The sequence below is a fragment of the Dermacentor andersoni genome, chromosome 6 (genome assembly GCF_023375885.2).
Source record: "Dermacentor andersoni chromosome 6, qqDerAnde1_hic_scaffold, whole genome shotgun sequence".
NCBI classification, from domain to species: Eukaryota; Metazoa; Arthropoda; class Arachnida; order Ixodida; family Ixodidae; genus Dermacentor; species Dermacentor andersoni.
The window spans coordinates 53,742,090-53,756,268 of NC_092819.1; the positions used below are offsets into that span (position 1 = coordinate 53,742,090).

General features: G+C 43.9%; 3 protein-coding genes across 5 annotated transcripts in view; 1 reads left to right on the top strand and 2 right to left on the bottom strand.

The window, feature by feature from the left end:
• Nucleotides 1-596: 596 nt before the first annotated feature.
• Nucleotides 597-2,225, bottom strand: LOC126522880 (uncharacterized). The gene is made up of 3 exons (XM_050171723.3): nucleotides 1,912-2,225; nucleotides 1,668-1,841; nucleotides 597-902 (listed from the first exon to the last, which is right to left on the bottom strand). Exons 1-3 carry the CDS (start codon nucleotides 2,005-2,007, stop codon nucleotides 723-725), a joined length of 450 nt encoding a protein of 149 aa, XP_050027680.2. The 5' UTR covers nucleotides 2,008-2,225; the 3' UTR covers nucleotides 597-722.
• Nucleotides 2,226-3,618: 1,393 nt separating this feature from the next.
• On the bottom strand, nucleotides 3,619-5,344 carry LOC129382400 (uncharacterized). Its single transcript, XM_055066279.2, has 3 exons — nucleotides 4,934-5,344; nucleotides 4,689-4,835; nucleotides 3,619-3,841 (listed from the first exon to the last, which is right to left on the bottom strand). The coding sequence occupies exons 1-3, from the start codon at nucleotides 5,087-5,089 to the stop codon at nucleotides 3,692-3,694; spliced, it is 453 nt and encodes a 150-aa protein (XP_054922254.2). The 5' UTR covers nucleotides 5,090-5,344; the 3' UTR covers nucleotides 3,619-3,691.
• Nucleotides 5,345-6,186: 842 nt separating this feature from the next.
• The window catches only part of LOC126522876 (cyclin-dependent kinase 16-like), a 153,328-nt gene continuing 145,335 nt past the window's right edge, over nucleotides 6,187-14,179 (top strand). For 2 of the 3 annotated variants that reach the window (XM_072288736.1, XM_072288734.1), the window contains exons 1-2: nucleotides 6,187-6,281; nucleotides 11,647-11,883. In XM_072288736.1, coding sequence (XP_072144837.1) covers nucleotides 11,754-11,883 — 130 coding nt within the window. In that variant the 5' untranslated portion in view covers nucleotides 6,187-6,281; nucleotides 11,647-11,753. Of the gene's footprint in view, nucleotides 6,282-6,359; nucleotides 6,710-11,646; nucleotides 11,884-14,179 lie in introns of those variants that run through there. The other variant, XM_072288735.1, reaches the window with a different exon arrangement.

Here is a 14,179-nt window from a genome sequence, read left to right on the forward strand (position 1 = left end):
ACACAACACCTGGAAAGGGAAGGAGCATCACGTTTTATTTATTTGTTTATTTATTTTGAGTGACACTCTTCGCAATGGCAGTACGCATAGATGTGACCTTGAAACGTGTAGCTAGCCTCCGCATATGTGAACCTTTTCATGCCTTCACAATACAACTGCTGCGAGCTTGCATAGAGAAATCGAACTGTTGTTATCGCTTGAGTACTATATATATATATATATATATATATATATATATGGCCTCGCTCAAATATCTAGGCCGTCAGTGCTCCAGTCATTTAAAGGGATGTACTTCGTAGCTGGTGCGGCATGCATACGGTCGAACATTTGAAACAGTTCATGAAAAGGAAAAAAAAAAAAAGACAGTCACCCATCCGAATGTAGCGCGAATTAAGCTAAACACATATACGGGTGTTCCAAAAGGACTTCTTCTTGGGCAAGTTGGTGCTTAGATTTCCTAGGTATACTTTGTGGCGCAAAATACATTTCTGGAAAAGGGACAGAAGAAAGGGAGACAGTGAAGCGCCACTGTCTCCCTTTCTTCTGTCCCTTTTCCAGAAATGTATTTTGCGCCACAAAGTATACCTAGGACATATACGGGTTTCTCAGAAGGGGCGCGCAGGACCACGCAAGCCCCTCCAGAGTACAATATGAACTAAGGGAAAGCCTTTATTGTCGTGCCGTTTGCTTTATTCGACAACACAAATGCACAAAGGCCTCGTTCACGCCAGTGCGTTCCAAGCGGCCTCCATTGCCTCCTTCATGATGTCTCGCATCTTGTCGTGCTCGGCGATTCTCTGCAGGGCGCCGTTGATCTCCGACACGATCTCGAAGACCGTTTTTCTTTTGTAGTCGAAGTACCTTCTCGCAGACTTTACGAACTCGTCCACCGCCTCTGCAACCTTGTAAACAGACAAAAGAGAGAGGGAGGAATAAAAAAAAGATATATAATGGGTGTGGCAGTCTCAACTGTAGTTGATTTCTACGTAATGCAAAGCATTCATGATTTATGAACAACCGTTGTATGATTAATGTAACTGCTGTATTCCGAACGATTACGTAGAGATTATATGGTGCAGTGTTTAATAATAATAATAATAATAATAATAATAATAATAATAATAATAATAATAATAATAATAATAATAATAATAATAATTAGTAGTAGTAGTAGTAGTAGTAGGAGTAGTAGCAGAAGTAGTAGTAATAGCAGTAGTAGTAGTAGTAGTAGCAGTAGTAATAACAACATTAACTATCCTTTTTAAACGAAAGGGGCGGAGGGCAAAGAGGAGGGGGAGTGGTCTACGCAAGGTAGACCACTCGTTTCTTATGGTAAGATATTTGGAAGCACATAATTTTATGCGGGTGTAACACGGCGCACTTTCATTCGTGATCGAAAGTGGCCGCGTGACGCCACTATTATACGAGCTATCACCGGGGTCGGCCCACCAAAATGGCGACATGCCCGCCCGTCCGCGCACCTGCAATGAAGTGGCTGCGCTCAGCGTAGAGTGAATCGCAACAATAAGTGTGAAGTGTTAATTAACCTGAATAGCTGGCAATAGCTTAAGTAACACAAACGGACGATGGGCCCATGCTAGAATACGGCCGCAATTATAGTGAATAACGTACGTCGACGAAGCGAATAAAGAAAACGCAGCTCAGACCTGTGCGCCAACGGTTTCCTGTATGCCGGACAGGTACAGCTCCTCGATCTCAGTCTGCTGTTTCAGCTCGCTCAAAATATTTCCGACTTCTTCGCAGATCCTGTCAACGTCGCTGCTGGGCTCCTTGTCTCTGCCAACCTGAGGAGATCGTTCTTGTTGACGGAAGGTCGGGTCCTAAATGAAAAAAATACGATCAAAATAAACATGAATGGATTTGTTTGTTTGTTTTATTGACTCACGGTACCTGAACTACCGAAGCCATTTCAGCATCGTAGGAAGTGTCATCCTGGCTGGCTTCTTGCGGGTGCTCGTCGCGGCGCTCCTTGCCTATTTGACTCATTTTGTCAGAACGGTTTAACGTTAAGTTAACAACTAAATTTCACTGTTGCTGTAATCTATACACTAACTCTGTTAAATCAGATCATGCCTCGCTTTTCTGGCTGTGGCAATGGCGCACAAGCTACAGAAGCTGTCGTCTGCTACGCTACGTCGTCACGTCGTTACGGGGTCGTGGTTACGACATTTCGGAAATTTAAAATAGATTATTCGTAGCTGTGTTACGTTATCTGTGCGAGTCGCAAGGAATTATGTATTTGAATGAATGAGTGAGGCAAATAAAACGATTTCAAAAAGTCGCGCTGCTGAGGTTTAGGCGATTTAGGCGATTATAGTGCCATCTGCCGAAAATGAAACAAAGCGTACGCTGCTCGCCACACGGCCTTTGAGATTACAACGCCACACGGCAACGCATGGTATTTTAATGCACTCTACTTGGACGTGATGCTAGGGTGGCCCTTCTAGCCACCCTAGTGATGCGTTAGTACGCATGAGTGCGAGGTTGGCGAGGCCGATAAATAAATAAATAAATAAATAAATAAATAAATAAATAAATAAATAAATAAACAAACAAATAAATAAATAAATAGAAGTAACAAAAGCCATGTCATTTATTTATCTCGTTTTTATTTCTCCAACATTCGACGTACTCTTTCTGGTCTTTATACCCATACGAAAGTACCTGTTCAGTGGATGTGTGGCACAAAGATATACAGACATATACATACATACATTTAATTGTAGAAACGCTATGGAACAAGCTAACGCGTGAAATCAGCGAGGCAAAACAATAAGCGAACTTCGCTTCCTAAAGGGATATATATGTTTGAAAGCGCAGTTAGCGGAGGCGGTTGAAATATATATGTACAGTTTGCACGGATTCATGTCCTCGTCTTTTTCGCCCCCATTGCAGGCTCGGCATTATATTTTAAGCTGTCCCCACGCAGTCTTGTATATGTCTTACCTTCATTCGGCCCGCGCAGTCCAAGTTTTCGAAACGCACATATTCTGCATAAGGTAAGCTAATTACGTGTGTAAGAAAGCTAGCTGACTTGAGGAATTTCGCAATTTGTCCATTGCATCTTCACCCCCCTTTCCCCCTCTCAATCGCCAAGTTTCCGGGATACTATACATATTTAGTCGAGCTTGTCCTGGTGTGCAGGTCTTGATCATATATATATATATATATATATATATATATATATATATATATATATATATATATATATATATATATATATATTGTGTATGTTAATTGTCACCTTAATTCCAATGTAAGTTCTTGTGCATTGCGCCTATGAAAAAAAAAAAAAAATACTCTTGGGTCTTACGGGCCAAATTAAACCACAATATGATTATGAAGAACGCCGTATATGTGGACCCCGGATTAATCTTGACCAACTGGGCTTCTTCAACGTGCACACACGTGGTGCACGAGCATTAATTATTGCATTTTCGCCTCCATCAAAATGCGGCCGTCGCAGCCGGGAGTTTCACCCGCGACCTCGTGCTTAGCAGTGCAACCTCAGAGCCCCTTACCGCGGCGGGTATCGCACCTACTGTACCGCTATCATCCAATATTTATGGTCTGTATCTCCAAAGTACAATGAAGATATTTTTTGTCGCTTTGTTTCCTTTATTGAACAATTACATACGAATCCTTTAGCCGAGTGCCTTCCAAGCTGCAGTCATCGTCTTTTTGATGTCCTCTCTTTGTCGATTTCGGCGATGCCCTGGAGGGCACCGTATATCTCAGGCACCAGCTCGACGACTGTCTTCCTCTTGTTCTCGAGGTACCTCTTCGCACTAAGCAAGAACTCTTCCTCTGGCTCTACGACCTTGAAAAAAAGACAAACGAAAATACAGTTAACCACGTCTCATGGCATGGGCAAGAACATGTTAAGAGGAAGCTTTAGCTCGGGCCAAACTCCGACGCGGCCTATATTCAAATACATCTAAAACGTAAAAACGTTTTTCTGAGATAACCTCTGGGCCGATTTTAATGAAACTTGTTGAATTTGAGGGAGAAAGTTAAATTCGAGTGACTGTTAGAAGCGTAATATCTGATTTTCGAAATTCCGATAAAAGTAGAAGCACCAAGTTTGCAATATAATAGCTCTGCATCGTGAACAGTTATCGTGGTTCTATTAAACGGCATCCACTAGATCACCGAAAGCGGACAAGTTCGACATGTCATTTTATATCTTAAGTAAATTTGTTACGTTGTGTACAAGGGTTCTGCAAAAGCTGTATTTCCATATTACTAAATTTTTTGAGATTTATGTGTAACATACCAATCTTAATTGTCCTCCTTACATGTACTATTAGATGCAATTCACATAATTGTGATATCACTTTTCATTGTTGAGTTACAGCTTTAAACTTGAAAGTATCGATTTCTGAACATTTGCGATCTTTGCCAATTTTCAATAAATTATTCAAGACCTAAATCAGAAATTCGAATCGAACAGTCCCTAGGTTTTAAGTTTCTCTTTTAAATGCAACAAACCTCGTCATATTTGGTGCAGTGGTTGCCGAGGAAAACGAATTGTCCTTTTACATGCATTTAGATAGGAGCGCCCGAGCTGAAGCCTCCTCTAAAACAAAAGCGGACGATGGTGCGCCAAATAACGGCAGTTGTAATATTAACTGCGAATATATATATATATGCGACGTGGTTAATACATCTCTTTCTAGTGCCTCCTGAATGTTGATCAGGCATGTTTCCTGCAGCGTAGTTTGCTGTTGCAGTTGGCTCAAAAGCTCCTCGAAGATCTTTTCAGTATTGCTGAACATGCCTGCTTGAGATTCCTCCTGAATAGGCGTGGCGTCCTAAGAAAAAAGACGAGTAACATGACGAGTAAAAGACGAGTAAAATGAAAGTATCAAACGAATATTCAGCTGAATGACTGATTGAACTAGCATCGAACCTGAACCAGCGCAGCCTCTTCAACATCAGAGTTGCAGAAATCGTCCTCCTTGCTTGCTCCTTGTTGGCGCTCGTCCTCACGTGCTCGCTTGATTCTGCTTCCTCCGGACTCGAAGGAACTGTCAACACCTTGCCTTTTCACACCTTTCCGATTCATTTTGCCGCGATAGTTTGTAGTTCAAACTAAAGTGTACTGGTCTAGACGTCTAGTTCAAATCCAATCGCTTAGCTATCGTACAGTACGTCGCTCTAGCGCTCGTCCGTAACGCTACGCCGTTGCGGAGTTTGAAATTTCAAAGGCTTTTGACAGCTATACCGTGTCATCTGTGCAAGTCTCAAGAAATTATGTGGTTGCAACAAACGGCGAGAGAAACTGCACGATTTTTAAACGTCGCGCTGCTGTTTGTATTTGCAACGATTTGCATTTTCAGCGTGAAGGACTACAGTGCCATCTTTTGAAGAATAAACAAAGCATACACTGCACGTTACACGGCCTTAGAGATTTTAACGCACGGCAACGTGCCGTTGTACATCTCGGAGGCAATGCAAAACTTGTGGATTGGATAAATAAGTAATATAACGCACATGTTGGCTGGTCTTCTACTTCACCACACGATTTATACCGGCTACTTGCAATACTTGCAATCACGATCACTCTCGACGTCCACATCGTGTCTATCATAACGTTACAGTGGATATATCTTTACTCAAGGGTACGTTTTTGCAGACTGTGCTTTTAAATCGACAAAACTACCAGTCATATATTCGCGGGTTTGGTACTTCTGCAAAATTGGGGCTGAAAGTACCAAAATATTAATATCACACTTGATTTGTTCAAGGCACTAACTGATGTATCGCAATCCCCAATCAAGATTGTGGGAAATGTGTGGTGCTCTCACATTGCTGTTGTTGCATTCCCTTTTCGTGGGTGGCTTCATCTCGGCTGGGAGGGGACACTGCTGTTATTTTCTTTTTATTTTGTCTTCCTGACTCACTTCTCTATATCTTCCTGGGAAACCCTACCGTGACTAACGCGTTCAGAACCCCTCATTCGACCTACATCCAGGGGACCGCGCTGAGAGCCACAAGTTGTCCGTTAAACGTCGTCGCGGTCGCTCGTATTAGCCGTACTTAACCATTCAGCTGGTACAAGGAGTCGCCGCATCACTAGTCGACATCGTAAGAAAAGGCCCAAAACTCCTCGTCCTCCGGTGCGCGAAATCGAAAACCAAGAAAAGAGCTTCAAAAAGTCGCGCTGCGGGTTTTTGTTGTGTCACGTGACGTAGCAGGTGGCAGCAGAACGCAACGCACGACGGGATCGGGTTGGGCATGAGATCGCCGTGTGACAGGTGAGGCCTAGTTTTTAAGCATTTTTTCGCGATTTCGCGCTTCTGCAATGGTCGCGGTCGGCCGGACAACGACGCAAGTGGTATGCGCAGCCAGCACGTGCGACGGACGACGCCTGTCCCGATAGTGCACGCGAAATAGACGCGCGTGTGTACGCGTCCGTCTCGTGGCCGCAGCAGCGGCATGACTCAACGTCAACGCTGGTTCGAGCCGTCAGTTTCACCTGCGAACCGCTTAAGCTCGGCGCTCAAGTTACTCGCCACATTTCTTAAAGCACGCGTGGGGCTTGCCGGCGATCGTCTGCTAATTATGCGTATGCAACCGCGACTGCTACGTGCCGCTCGTGATGCGTTGCTGTCGTAAGTTTGAAGTTTTCCCAACTTTGGCTGCATACCTGCTGGGACCACCTCCCACTTTTGCGAGCTCACAGGTGCGCTATTACACATCCGTTTGATTTCTTGCGCGCAGTGTGGGACGAACTTTCTTTTCGGTCAGTGGTCGCGACGTGGCTCGCTGCGACTGTTTTATTTTTATTTTATTTTTATCTGTTTGGGTGTGGTGTTTCGCAATAGTAATCGGTTTTTATCGGGCATCGCGATCTCAGCTCAGAGCAGGAGGAAGAAAGAAAAGAATAATCGACGTCACGGACTTTCCGTTTGTGTGCTCATCGCCTTGGCGGCGAAACTGGCACGCTTTTTGTCAGAACTCGCCAAGGACGACGGCAGCTGGACTGGATTTAGCATGCATTTCCGTCGGGATCGGCGAAGTACCGGATTGCATTGCTCCCTCCGACTTTCTTTTTCTTCTTTCTTTGCGATGAATCTGTGCGATTATTTACTCGATGTTGTTATGCAGATGTTTGAAACCACCGCACGTTGGCTTCATGGTGAGTGTAGAGGCGTTGCTTATGACACGTGCCGAAATATTGCACGTAATTATAGACGAACAAGTTGCGATACAAACCAGGATTTATTGCTGTGGTGGAAATTGATGCGCGCAACTAGCGATGTGCATAGCGAAGGGTATTGCGAGTGGTGTGAGGAAGGAAAAAAAAAAAAAAGAGCGCGCTTGTTGCGGGTTTCGATCGTAACAGCTTAACTTTGAGTTCATTGTTAAAAAAAAGGCAAAGAAAAAACGAGAGATAGAGAAACGGCGCGATGCAAACCTTCCATTTTCTGTCAACGTGAGCGCTTGCAATGGCGAAAGGACATCCGTTATTATTATTTTTTTCTTTCGCAAGAGGGAGGTGGTCGGAAGGTTGGGTGTGGTTTACACCTTTTCCTGTTGCACAAATTTCTTGGAGCGAATATCAGCATTTCGTTCGATGCCGTAGGATGATTATGATCATTCTGTCATGGCTCCTCGAAAGCTGGCTGCATAACTTGGGTCGCAAAGCGTTATAAAAAAAAAAAGCAACATCCCACTCGTGTTTGTGGCTTATGCAACTGTCCGCAGGTGTCATCAATGCACTTAAAAAACTGTTGCTGTTTGGCTTGCCTAAGTCTGTTTGTGCTGGTCATGGAGCATTACCAACACATCGCAATAGTATAAATTAAGAAGCAAACAATGTCAGCAAACTAACGATGAGCAGTTACTGCAACACTCGTCTCGTTGATGGCACTGCCGCTCAGCCATCGAAGGCGTGAAAGTATGCGACACCAGTACAACTGTAACGCTGTTAGGTGAGCAGCCAGTAGCAGTAAGTCTACAGTGGCAGCCAAATTCTTGCGAACATGTGTCTTGGTGATTGGAAGCAGGCGTTAAGATAATATTATTCAGGCCTTCTGATGGGCCATCTTTTGTGTGTCAACGAAGTGAGCCATCTGTGCCTACTTGAATTTTTCAGCAGCATAGGTTTAGTTTCGCAGATGGGAATGGGCTCTTTGGATGCAAATTCTTGCTTATCTGCATCCTACCATCAATTCGCATTGTTCCCTTCCTACCACTTCACTACCTATCTTCATTCGACAGTGGGTTTGCTTTTACATAGTAGCATCTTTATGCATTACCACATTTTCCTTTTGTGCATTCACTGTGAGAGTTTCCACTACAGTGAGTTCGGAAGCTCTTCCTATGTATAGTTTGTAAGATGCATTGTTTCACTGTACATATTGAATACACTTCATTTCCTCCCTCTGCAGAGTGGCAGGCGTGTAGGGTTTTACTTCAGGTCAACTTCTCAGCTTTCGTTTGACTTTGTCTTTATTCAGACGTGCCCATGCAGTACAGTGCAATTTGCCAACGAAAGGAGATAGGCAACGCGTGCCTGCCGATGGTCCTACACCCTGATCTCGGATCAGACAGCAGCTGGTTGGAAAAACACAGCAGAACAATTCAAGTGCTAAAGTTTTTATAGGTGCACGTAAATTCATGTTACAGTAAACATTGTACGGGGGGGGGGGGGGGGGGGTCATAAAGTTATGCCAAACACACAGCACAAAGCAGCAGGATAGAAAGCAAACGGTTTGAGATTCTGCAGGATACTGGGCAATACAAAAAATGTCAACAGTACAGAGAATATGAAGGCAACGCTAGTACTCAGCCTGATTCAAAAAGTATTCCTGCTTTTTTTTTTTTCTTGTCCAGTGTCCACTAATCTAGGATTTGTGTTGTATATGACTACGATTTCATTGCCATTTAATTGAGGGCCTTAGTTTATCTGAGGTCGAGCCGAAAGAAGTGAAGTTATGTCTAGGACATAATGTATGCTGTGAGGTATATGTTATTGAAAGAGAAAAAAAAATCTTGCTTTCGAAGGGATAAATGAACGCTGCCAGGTTGGGCTTGTAGAATTCAGGAAAACACATCACATTACTGACAGAGAGTAAGTTTCCATAGCACCCATGAATTCTCAGTAAAATTTTTAATGCCTTCATTTGAGTAGCAATTAATAGATGTGTATCAACCTTATTTATACGTGGCGTTAATGATGCTTATCAGTGTCCCACACTTAATTGCATTGAGATAAGATTGAATGAGTGCAACAAATTTTCCTCTCTGTCTCTTTCTTATGGTGCCAGGATTATGGTGAAAAGTATATGAAAGTAAATACCTTATAGTAGGGTCAGCGTATCTAGTGAATGTGTCTTAATTGTCTGAAATTGGTTAATTTGTTCATTCCCTAACTGTTTGTTTGCCAAATGTGAGGTGTAAAGCGTGATGTTCTGGGGGCAGCTATAACCTGTTGGAATGTTAGATATTCAGACTTGTACTACTGCAGTGACAGTAGATCTTTCCTTTAACATAGAATAACCGCACCTGAGTTCAACTAAAGGAATGAACTTTTCAGTTATGTGCATGCCGCTGACGTGACTGTTGCGCAAAACTGTTGTTGCCGTTCATGTGCACCTAGGTGTTTTCGCAGTCTATTGGTCTATTGATCACTCGCACTGTGCACGCAGTGCACACTGAAAGTTTCTATGCCAGTGCCCTTGCACTGACAGTTCTGACTGAAAGGCAACCTTGAGTTGTGCATCTAGTCTAGCCAGACCGGCCTGTTTGTGGACGGCTCTTACTGTCATATTTAGTGCACTCTCTGTGACACAGTTTGCAAAGCTGATTTCTTTTTTTTCCATGTAACAATGTGTGAAGAAAGAAAATGGACGCCTTTGATTATGGTATATAAAGCCAGCGCTCATAACCTCAGTTGCTGTGGCATCCACCAAAAGGCACAGCTGTAGGCACCACCTGTTGCTGCAATGGTTTTTGAAGCTCATGAAATTTGTCCTATTGTGTTTCTGCGCCGCAGTAACCTTGCACAACTTACCGGGCCTTTTGTCTTGAGCATAATGAGGACTCCTTCACTTAAGCTATGCACCTTTCTCTTTTGTCTTGGGATCCCCTTGGCACGCATCCACTCTGCTGCATTCAATTAACTGCACGTTGCACGTGGTGTAAGCTACCAAGAAAGGTCGAATTTAATTGTTGAAAGCTTCCATTAGCAGTCGTAGCTTGCCACATTGTTTTCCACCTGTTAATAGTCTACCACATAATTCCTGCTTCACAAAGTGCATTGAAAAGAATATAAGACTGCTGCGTAGTGAAGCTTGCAGCAAAGTGCACACTTTAATCTTCTCATCCCTTTGTTGAAAGTGCCAACAATGAGCTTGCTTTATCTCACTTCCTTTCCAAATTTTGCAATGGAATTGGTTCTGCAGGTAGGAGACATTGTGCAATAGCTAAGTTACTTTTCGGGGTTTGCACTGTAAGAACTCTTCTCAGGTCTGTTCGAAATCACACTTTTAGTAAACTTTGTATGGCGTTGCTTTTCAAGGAGATGCACTTAGTTTAAAATCGTGAGCCATTCCGCGCTGTGAAGGTGGATAAGCAGCGAAGCTGTGTAGCACAGAACAAAGAGGTGACACAGAATTTTGAACAAAGGTACGAACACATTTATTGTGTTGATTGGTGGGCATCGCGATGAAAGGTACGCACGCACATTTATTTTTATACATCCGTGTTTATCCGTGTTATACATTCGTTATATGCATTCGTGTTTTCGTTTCACGATATATTGAGGCAATGAATTTGAGACTGAAATCACCGCACCAACTGGCGGTGGGCCAGTGCTGTCGCATCCTTCGCAGAGGGAGGGGCAGTATGGGAACGCTAGCATGATGAGCAGCAACAGAGCCAGCTGTGGTAGAAGATGACGATTGCGTGAGCGGTGGCACGAGCCATTACTGATGATCATAGTTTTTGCTTGCACAGATTTATTGACGGACACGAAAAATGCACGGAGCCCTAGCCATGAAAAGCTTCGCTGTAAAAAATTCTTGAGTATGGGGGGGGGGGGTCGTCTGAATTGCCTGCGTGCAGGTAGCGGCATATTTGAGCAATGTTCCCATGGTACCATCTCTTGTGTGTTTCTGTGCCAATATGACAGCTGCTCCTTTGCTCGATCCATATAAGTGGTGCCTAGATCGTAGTAAGGGATGTGACAAAGCAGTCAGATTGTTGTAACAAGGTGCCGGCAACGCTCGGGGTGTGCACTTTGTTGCGAGGTGGTGTGCTTCACTAAATACCAACACGAGCAAGGCGGCTGCACTGGAGAGGAGGGCAGCCCCGTTTTCTTTATTTGATATGCAGCAGTTTTCACGTAATTAATGCAATGAGACTTTTGATAGAAAGTGTGCAGTGCTTCGATGGTCACCCAAATGTGTGAATCACAATTACTGGACTTGGTGAAAATTGTAACAGGATCCTCTTGGCGGGTTTCATCTATATTCTAGACATCACTGCCATCAACTCCACCCCTTTATGCTCACCCCTCATGTAACATCCCTCAAATGAGAACCTTGAGTTGTTAACAAAAAAGCAAATAAATAAGTAAATAAATAAATGAATAAATAAATTCATCAAATGCAGGTGGCCAGATTGTGATGGCGCACGGTGAGAAGTGACAGTGTTGGCTCGGAGACCACGAAGAACCCTGTGCGTCTCCCCGGAGTGGCTGGACGGCGGGATGCTCTGCAATGAAAAAGCTTCGCCGCCGCCTCTCGTCAACTCTCAACCCGTTGCGCTTCCGCAGCGATGAGGGCCTCTCGGAACTCTCGGGTCAGCTATCCATCCAGGAGAATGGCTCCGACCCCGGGAGCCACACTGGTAAGCAGAGGTCAAGAAAGGCTTTTGCAAAAGCAAATGTCAGTCTTATTGTGAGGCATATGTCTAAAATTTGGTGGGGCTGTTGAAATTCATCTCTTTGCCTTTGACTTAAAGCGGCCATGACAAGGTTGCCAGGCTATTTTCTGTTACTTACTGTAACTGAGAGGGAAGGGCCCAGTATGGTTACACACAAGAAACTGGGATCTTGGCATGCACTTTCTCTCAAAAGTTCCGTTTGAAATTGCTGCCTCTAAGAGCCCCTCCCACCGACATCGACCACCATTTGGGCAGAGACTGTATGGGGTCAGCAAGTGCGGGTATATCACTGTGTCATCTGCTTCAAAACACTTTGAGACCACATTGAATAATTTGCTCTGCACACTCTGGCACGTACGTGGTGGTGCATTAAGGACATTGCTGGTTGAATTGTGCCCGCAATTGCTTCACTCACGCGGTTAAAAGCAGCAGCGGACCACTGAGACGCATGTGGAAAAACGAACAGCCACGACGTATTTCCAACTACTGCAACCAAGTCCTGCGTTGGCAGTACAGGACGCGGTTGCAGCAGCAGTTGCGAAACAGCCACCAACTACCCCCTTTCATTGCCCTTTTGTAGTGCACAAAGGTATGGCCTTCGAGATTGGCTTTCGTTACTATGAGGAAGCCATATTCTGGGGTGCGGTTTCATTTCATGACTTCTTAATGTTGCCAGATCTCTGTACAGTTTAACACTTTTCCTATGGTAAGGAAACTGGCTGTTTTCTTATAGGTTACACTAGATTTTTTGCTGAAGAAACTATTGCACTCAAAATTTTATGCTATACATGGAAGCAAAGCAGAATAAATCCGCTTTTTAGCCATACAGCTTTTATTAACAAGACCTGTGCCATAATACGAATACAAATTGCCAAAAACAAGATTGTAGAATAAAAATGAAAAGAACTTGTTAAGATACACTTGTACCTAAAGAGAAAAATATGCATAAAATTCTTGAAATATACGAAATGTTTTGCTATCTAATAGCCACTATCAGCAAAGAAATCGAAATTTTTCCATGAAAGCTATTTGTGCTACAAAAAATTTAACTGTAAGCCCTACACATAAGAGTGCCACGCAGCAAAACAGTTCCTGGATGTGAAGCATTGGGGAACGTTGCAAGTCTTGGAGTAAAGTCTTGTTTTCTGCTGCGGTTCGCTGTCGTAACATTTCTCGCCGTTTCAGTATGTCTCCATGTTAACTGGCTGCTGCTGCATGGCTTCAGTTGGTGGAGGAGCATGAACTAGCAATGCGTCCTCAAGTTCCAGGCTGATTTCTGTCATCGTCGCTCCCAGGATCAAAGTCAGATGAAAAGGGAGCATCCTCTGACTCGCTGCTGCTCGAGCCATTGATAAAATCAGTTGCAGATGCAACAGAATCGTGAGATCTGCCATGTTCTGAAGCACGCCTGCTGCTTCCAGAGGTAGTTGTTTTAACTTTCAACTCCTATGAGCATGCGGGCAACTTGGGAGCCCGTTAAAATATTGCCGCCCAGCGGGCGAAATACGCTTTATAAGAAACTAAAGTTTAGTTCTCCTACTATATGTCAGATTACGCAGTGTGTCCGTAAGTAGCGTGGAAGGTTTCAAAAATGGCATTTGAAGCGATTGTTATTGGGCTAACGCTGCCCAATACGTACAATAGGGAAATTGGTTAAGTACAATATAAAAAAGAAATTCAGATACAAATTTTCTGTCACACCTAATGCGCTTGAATTTTGCCAGCTTGCTGTGGGATGCATATGGCTCAACATGCAACACATAATTGACGCTAGAAAATTTAGTCTCATGGCCCCTTTAAGTTGTGTGGTCAGTAATGGTCTTTGCCGTACCTCAGATGGGAAGGCATGCTGATATTAAAGTATTTAATGTTGTAGTCTGCTCTGGAAATGCACAGTTTGTGCCTCTTGCAGCAGCCCATGGTTTCAACTCTCTGCAGAAAGAGGGGAAGCTTTACGGGAAAGTGTCCCGCAGTCTGGGGCTGTGTGGGAGTCTTGCATTTTCATACCATGTCTTGCCCAACACATGTTGGACATGCTGTACGAGTGAAGATAGGAGCACCTCTGGTACGTAGGGCGATGAAGTGAGCCTGACACTGAGAAATTGTGGATAGAGTGAATGTGCATTGTGGGGATGCTCGACTCTCATGCATCCCCTGATGTTGTTTTCCCCGCATGGCTCTCGCATCTCCTGTAATCCGGCTTCTCCTCATAGCTAAGCGCCAGCGGCGGTCGGTATGGTTGCAACATTTATGAGAGATG

Coding starts and splice junctions, on each gene's coding strand:
- LOC126522880 (XM_050171723.3), bottom strand. CDS start 2,007: ATGAGTCAAATAGGCAAGGAGCGCCGCGACGAGCACCCGCAAGAAGCC. Junction 1,842..1,911: donor AAATGGCTTCGGTAGTTCAG/GTACCGTGAGTC, acceptor TTTTTCATTTAG/GACCCGACCTTCCGTCAACA. Junction 903..1,667: donor AGGAAACCGTTGGCGCACAG/GTCTGAGCTGCG, acceptor TCTGTTTACAAG/GTTGCAGAGGCGGTGGACGA.
- LOC129382400 (XM_055066279.2), bottom strand. CDS start 5,089: ATGAATCGGAAAGGTGTGAAAAGGCAAGGTGTTGACAGTTCCTTCGAG. Junction 4,836..4,933: donor AAGAGGCTGCGCTGGTTCAG/GTTCGATGCTAG, acceptor CTTTTTTCTTAG/GACGCCACGCCTATTCAGGA. Junction 3,842..4,688: donor AGGAGGCACTAGAAAGAGAT/GTATTAACCACG, acceptor CTTTTTTTCAAG/GTCGTAGAGCCAGAGGAAGA.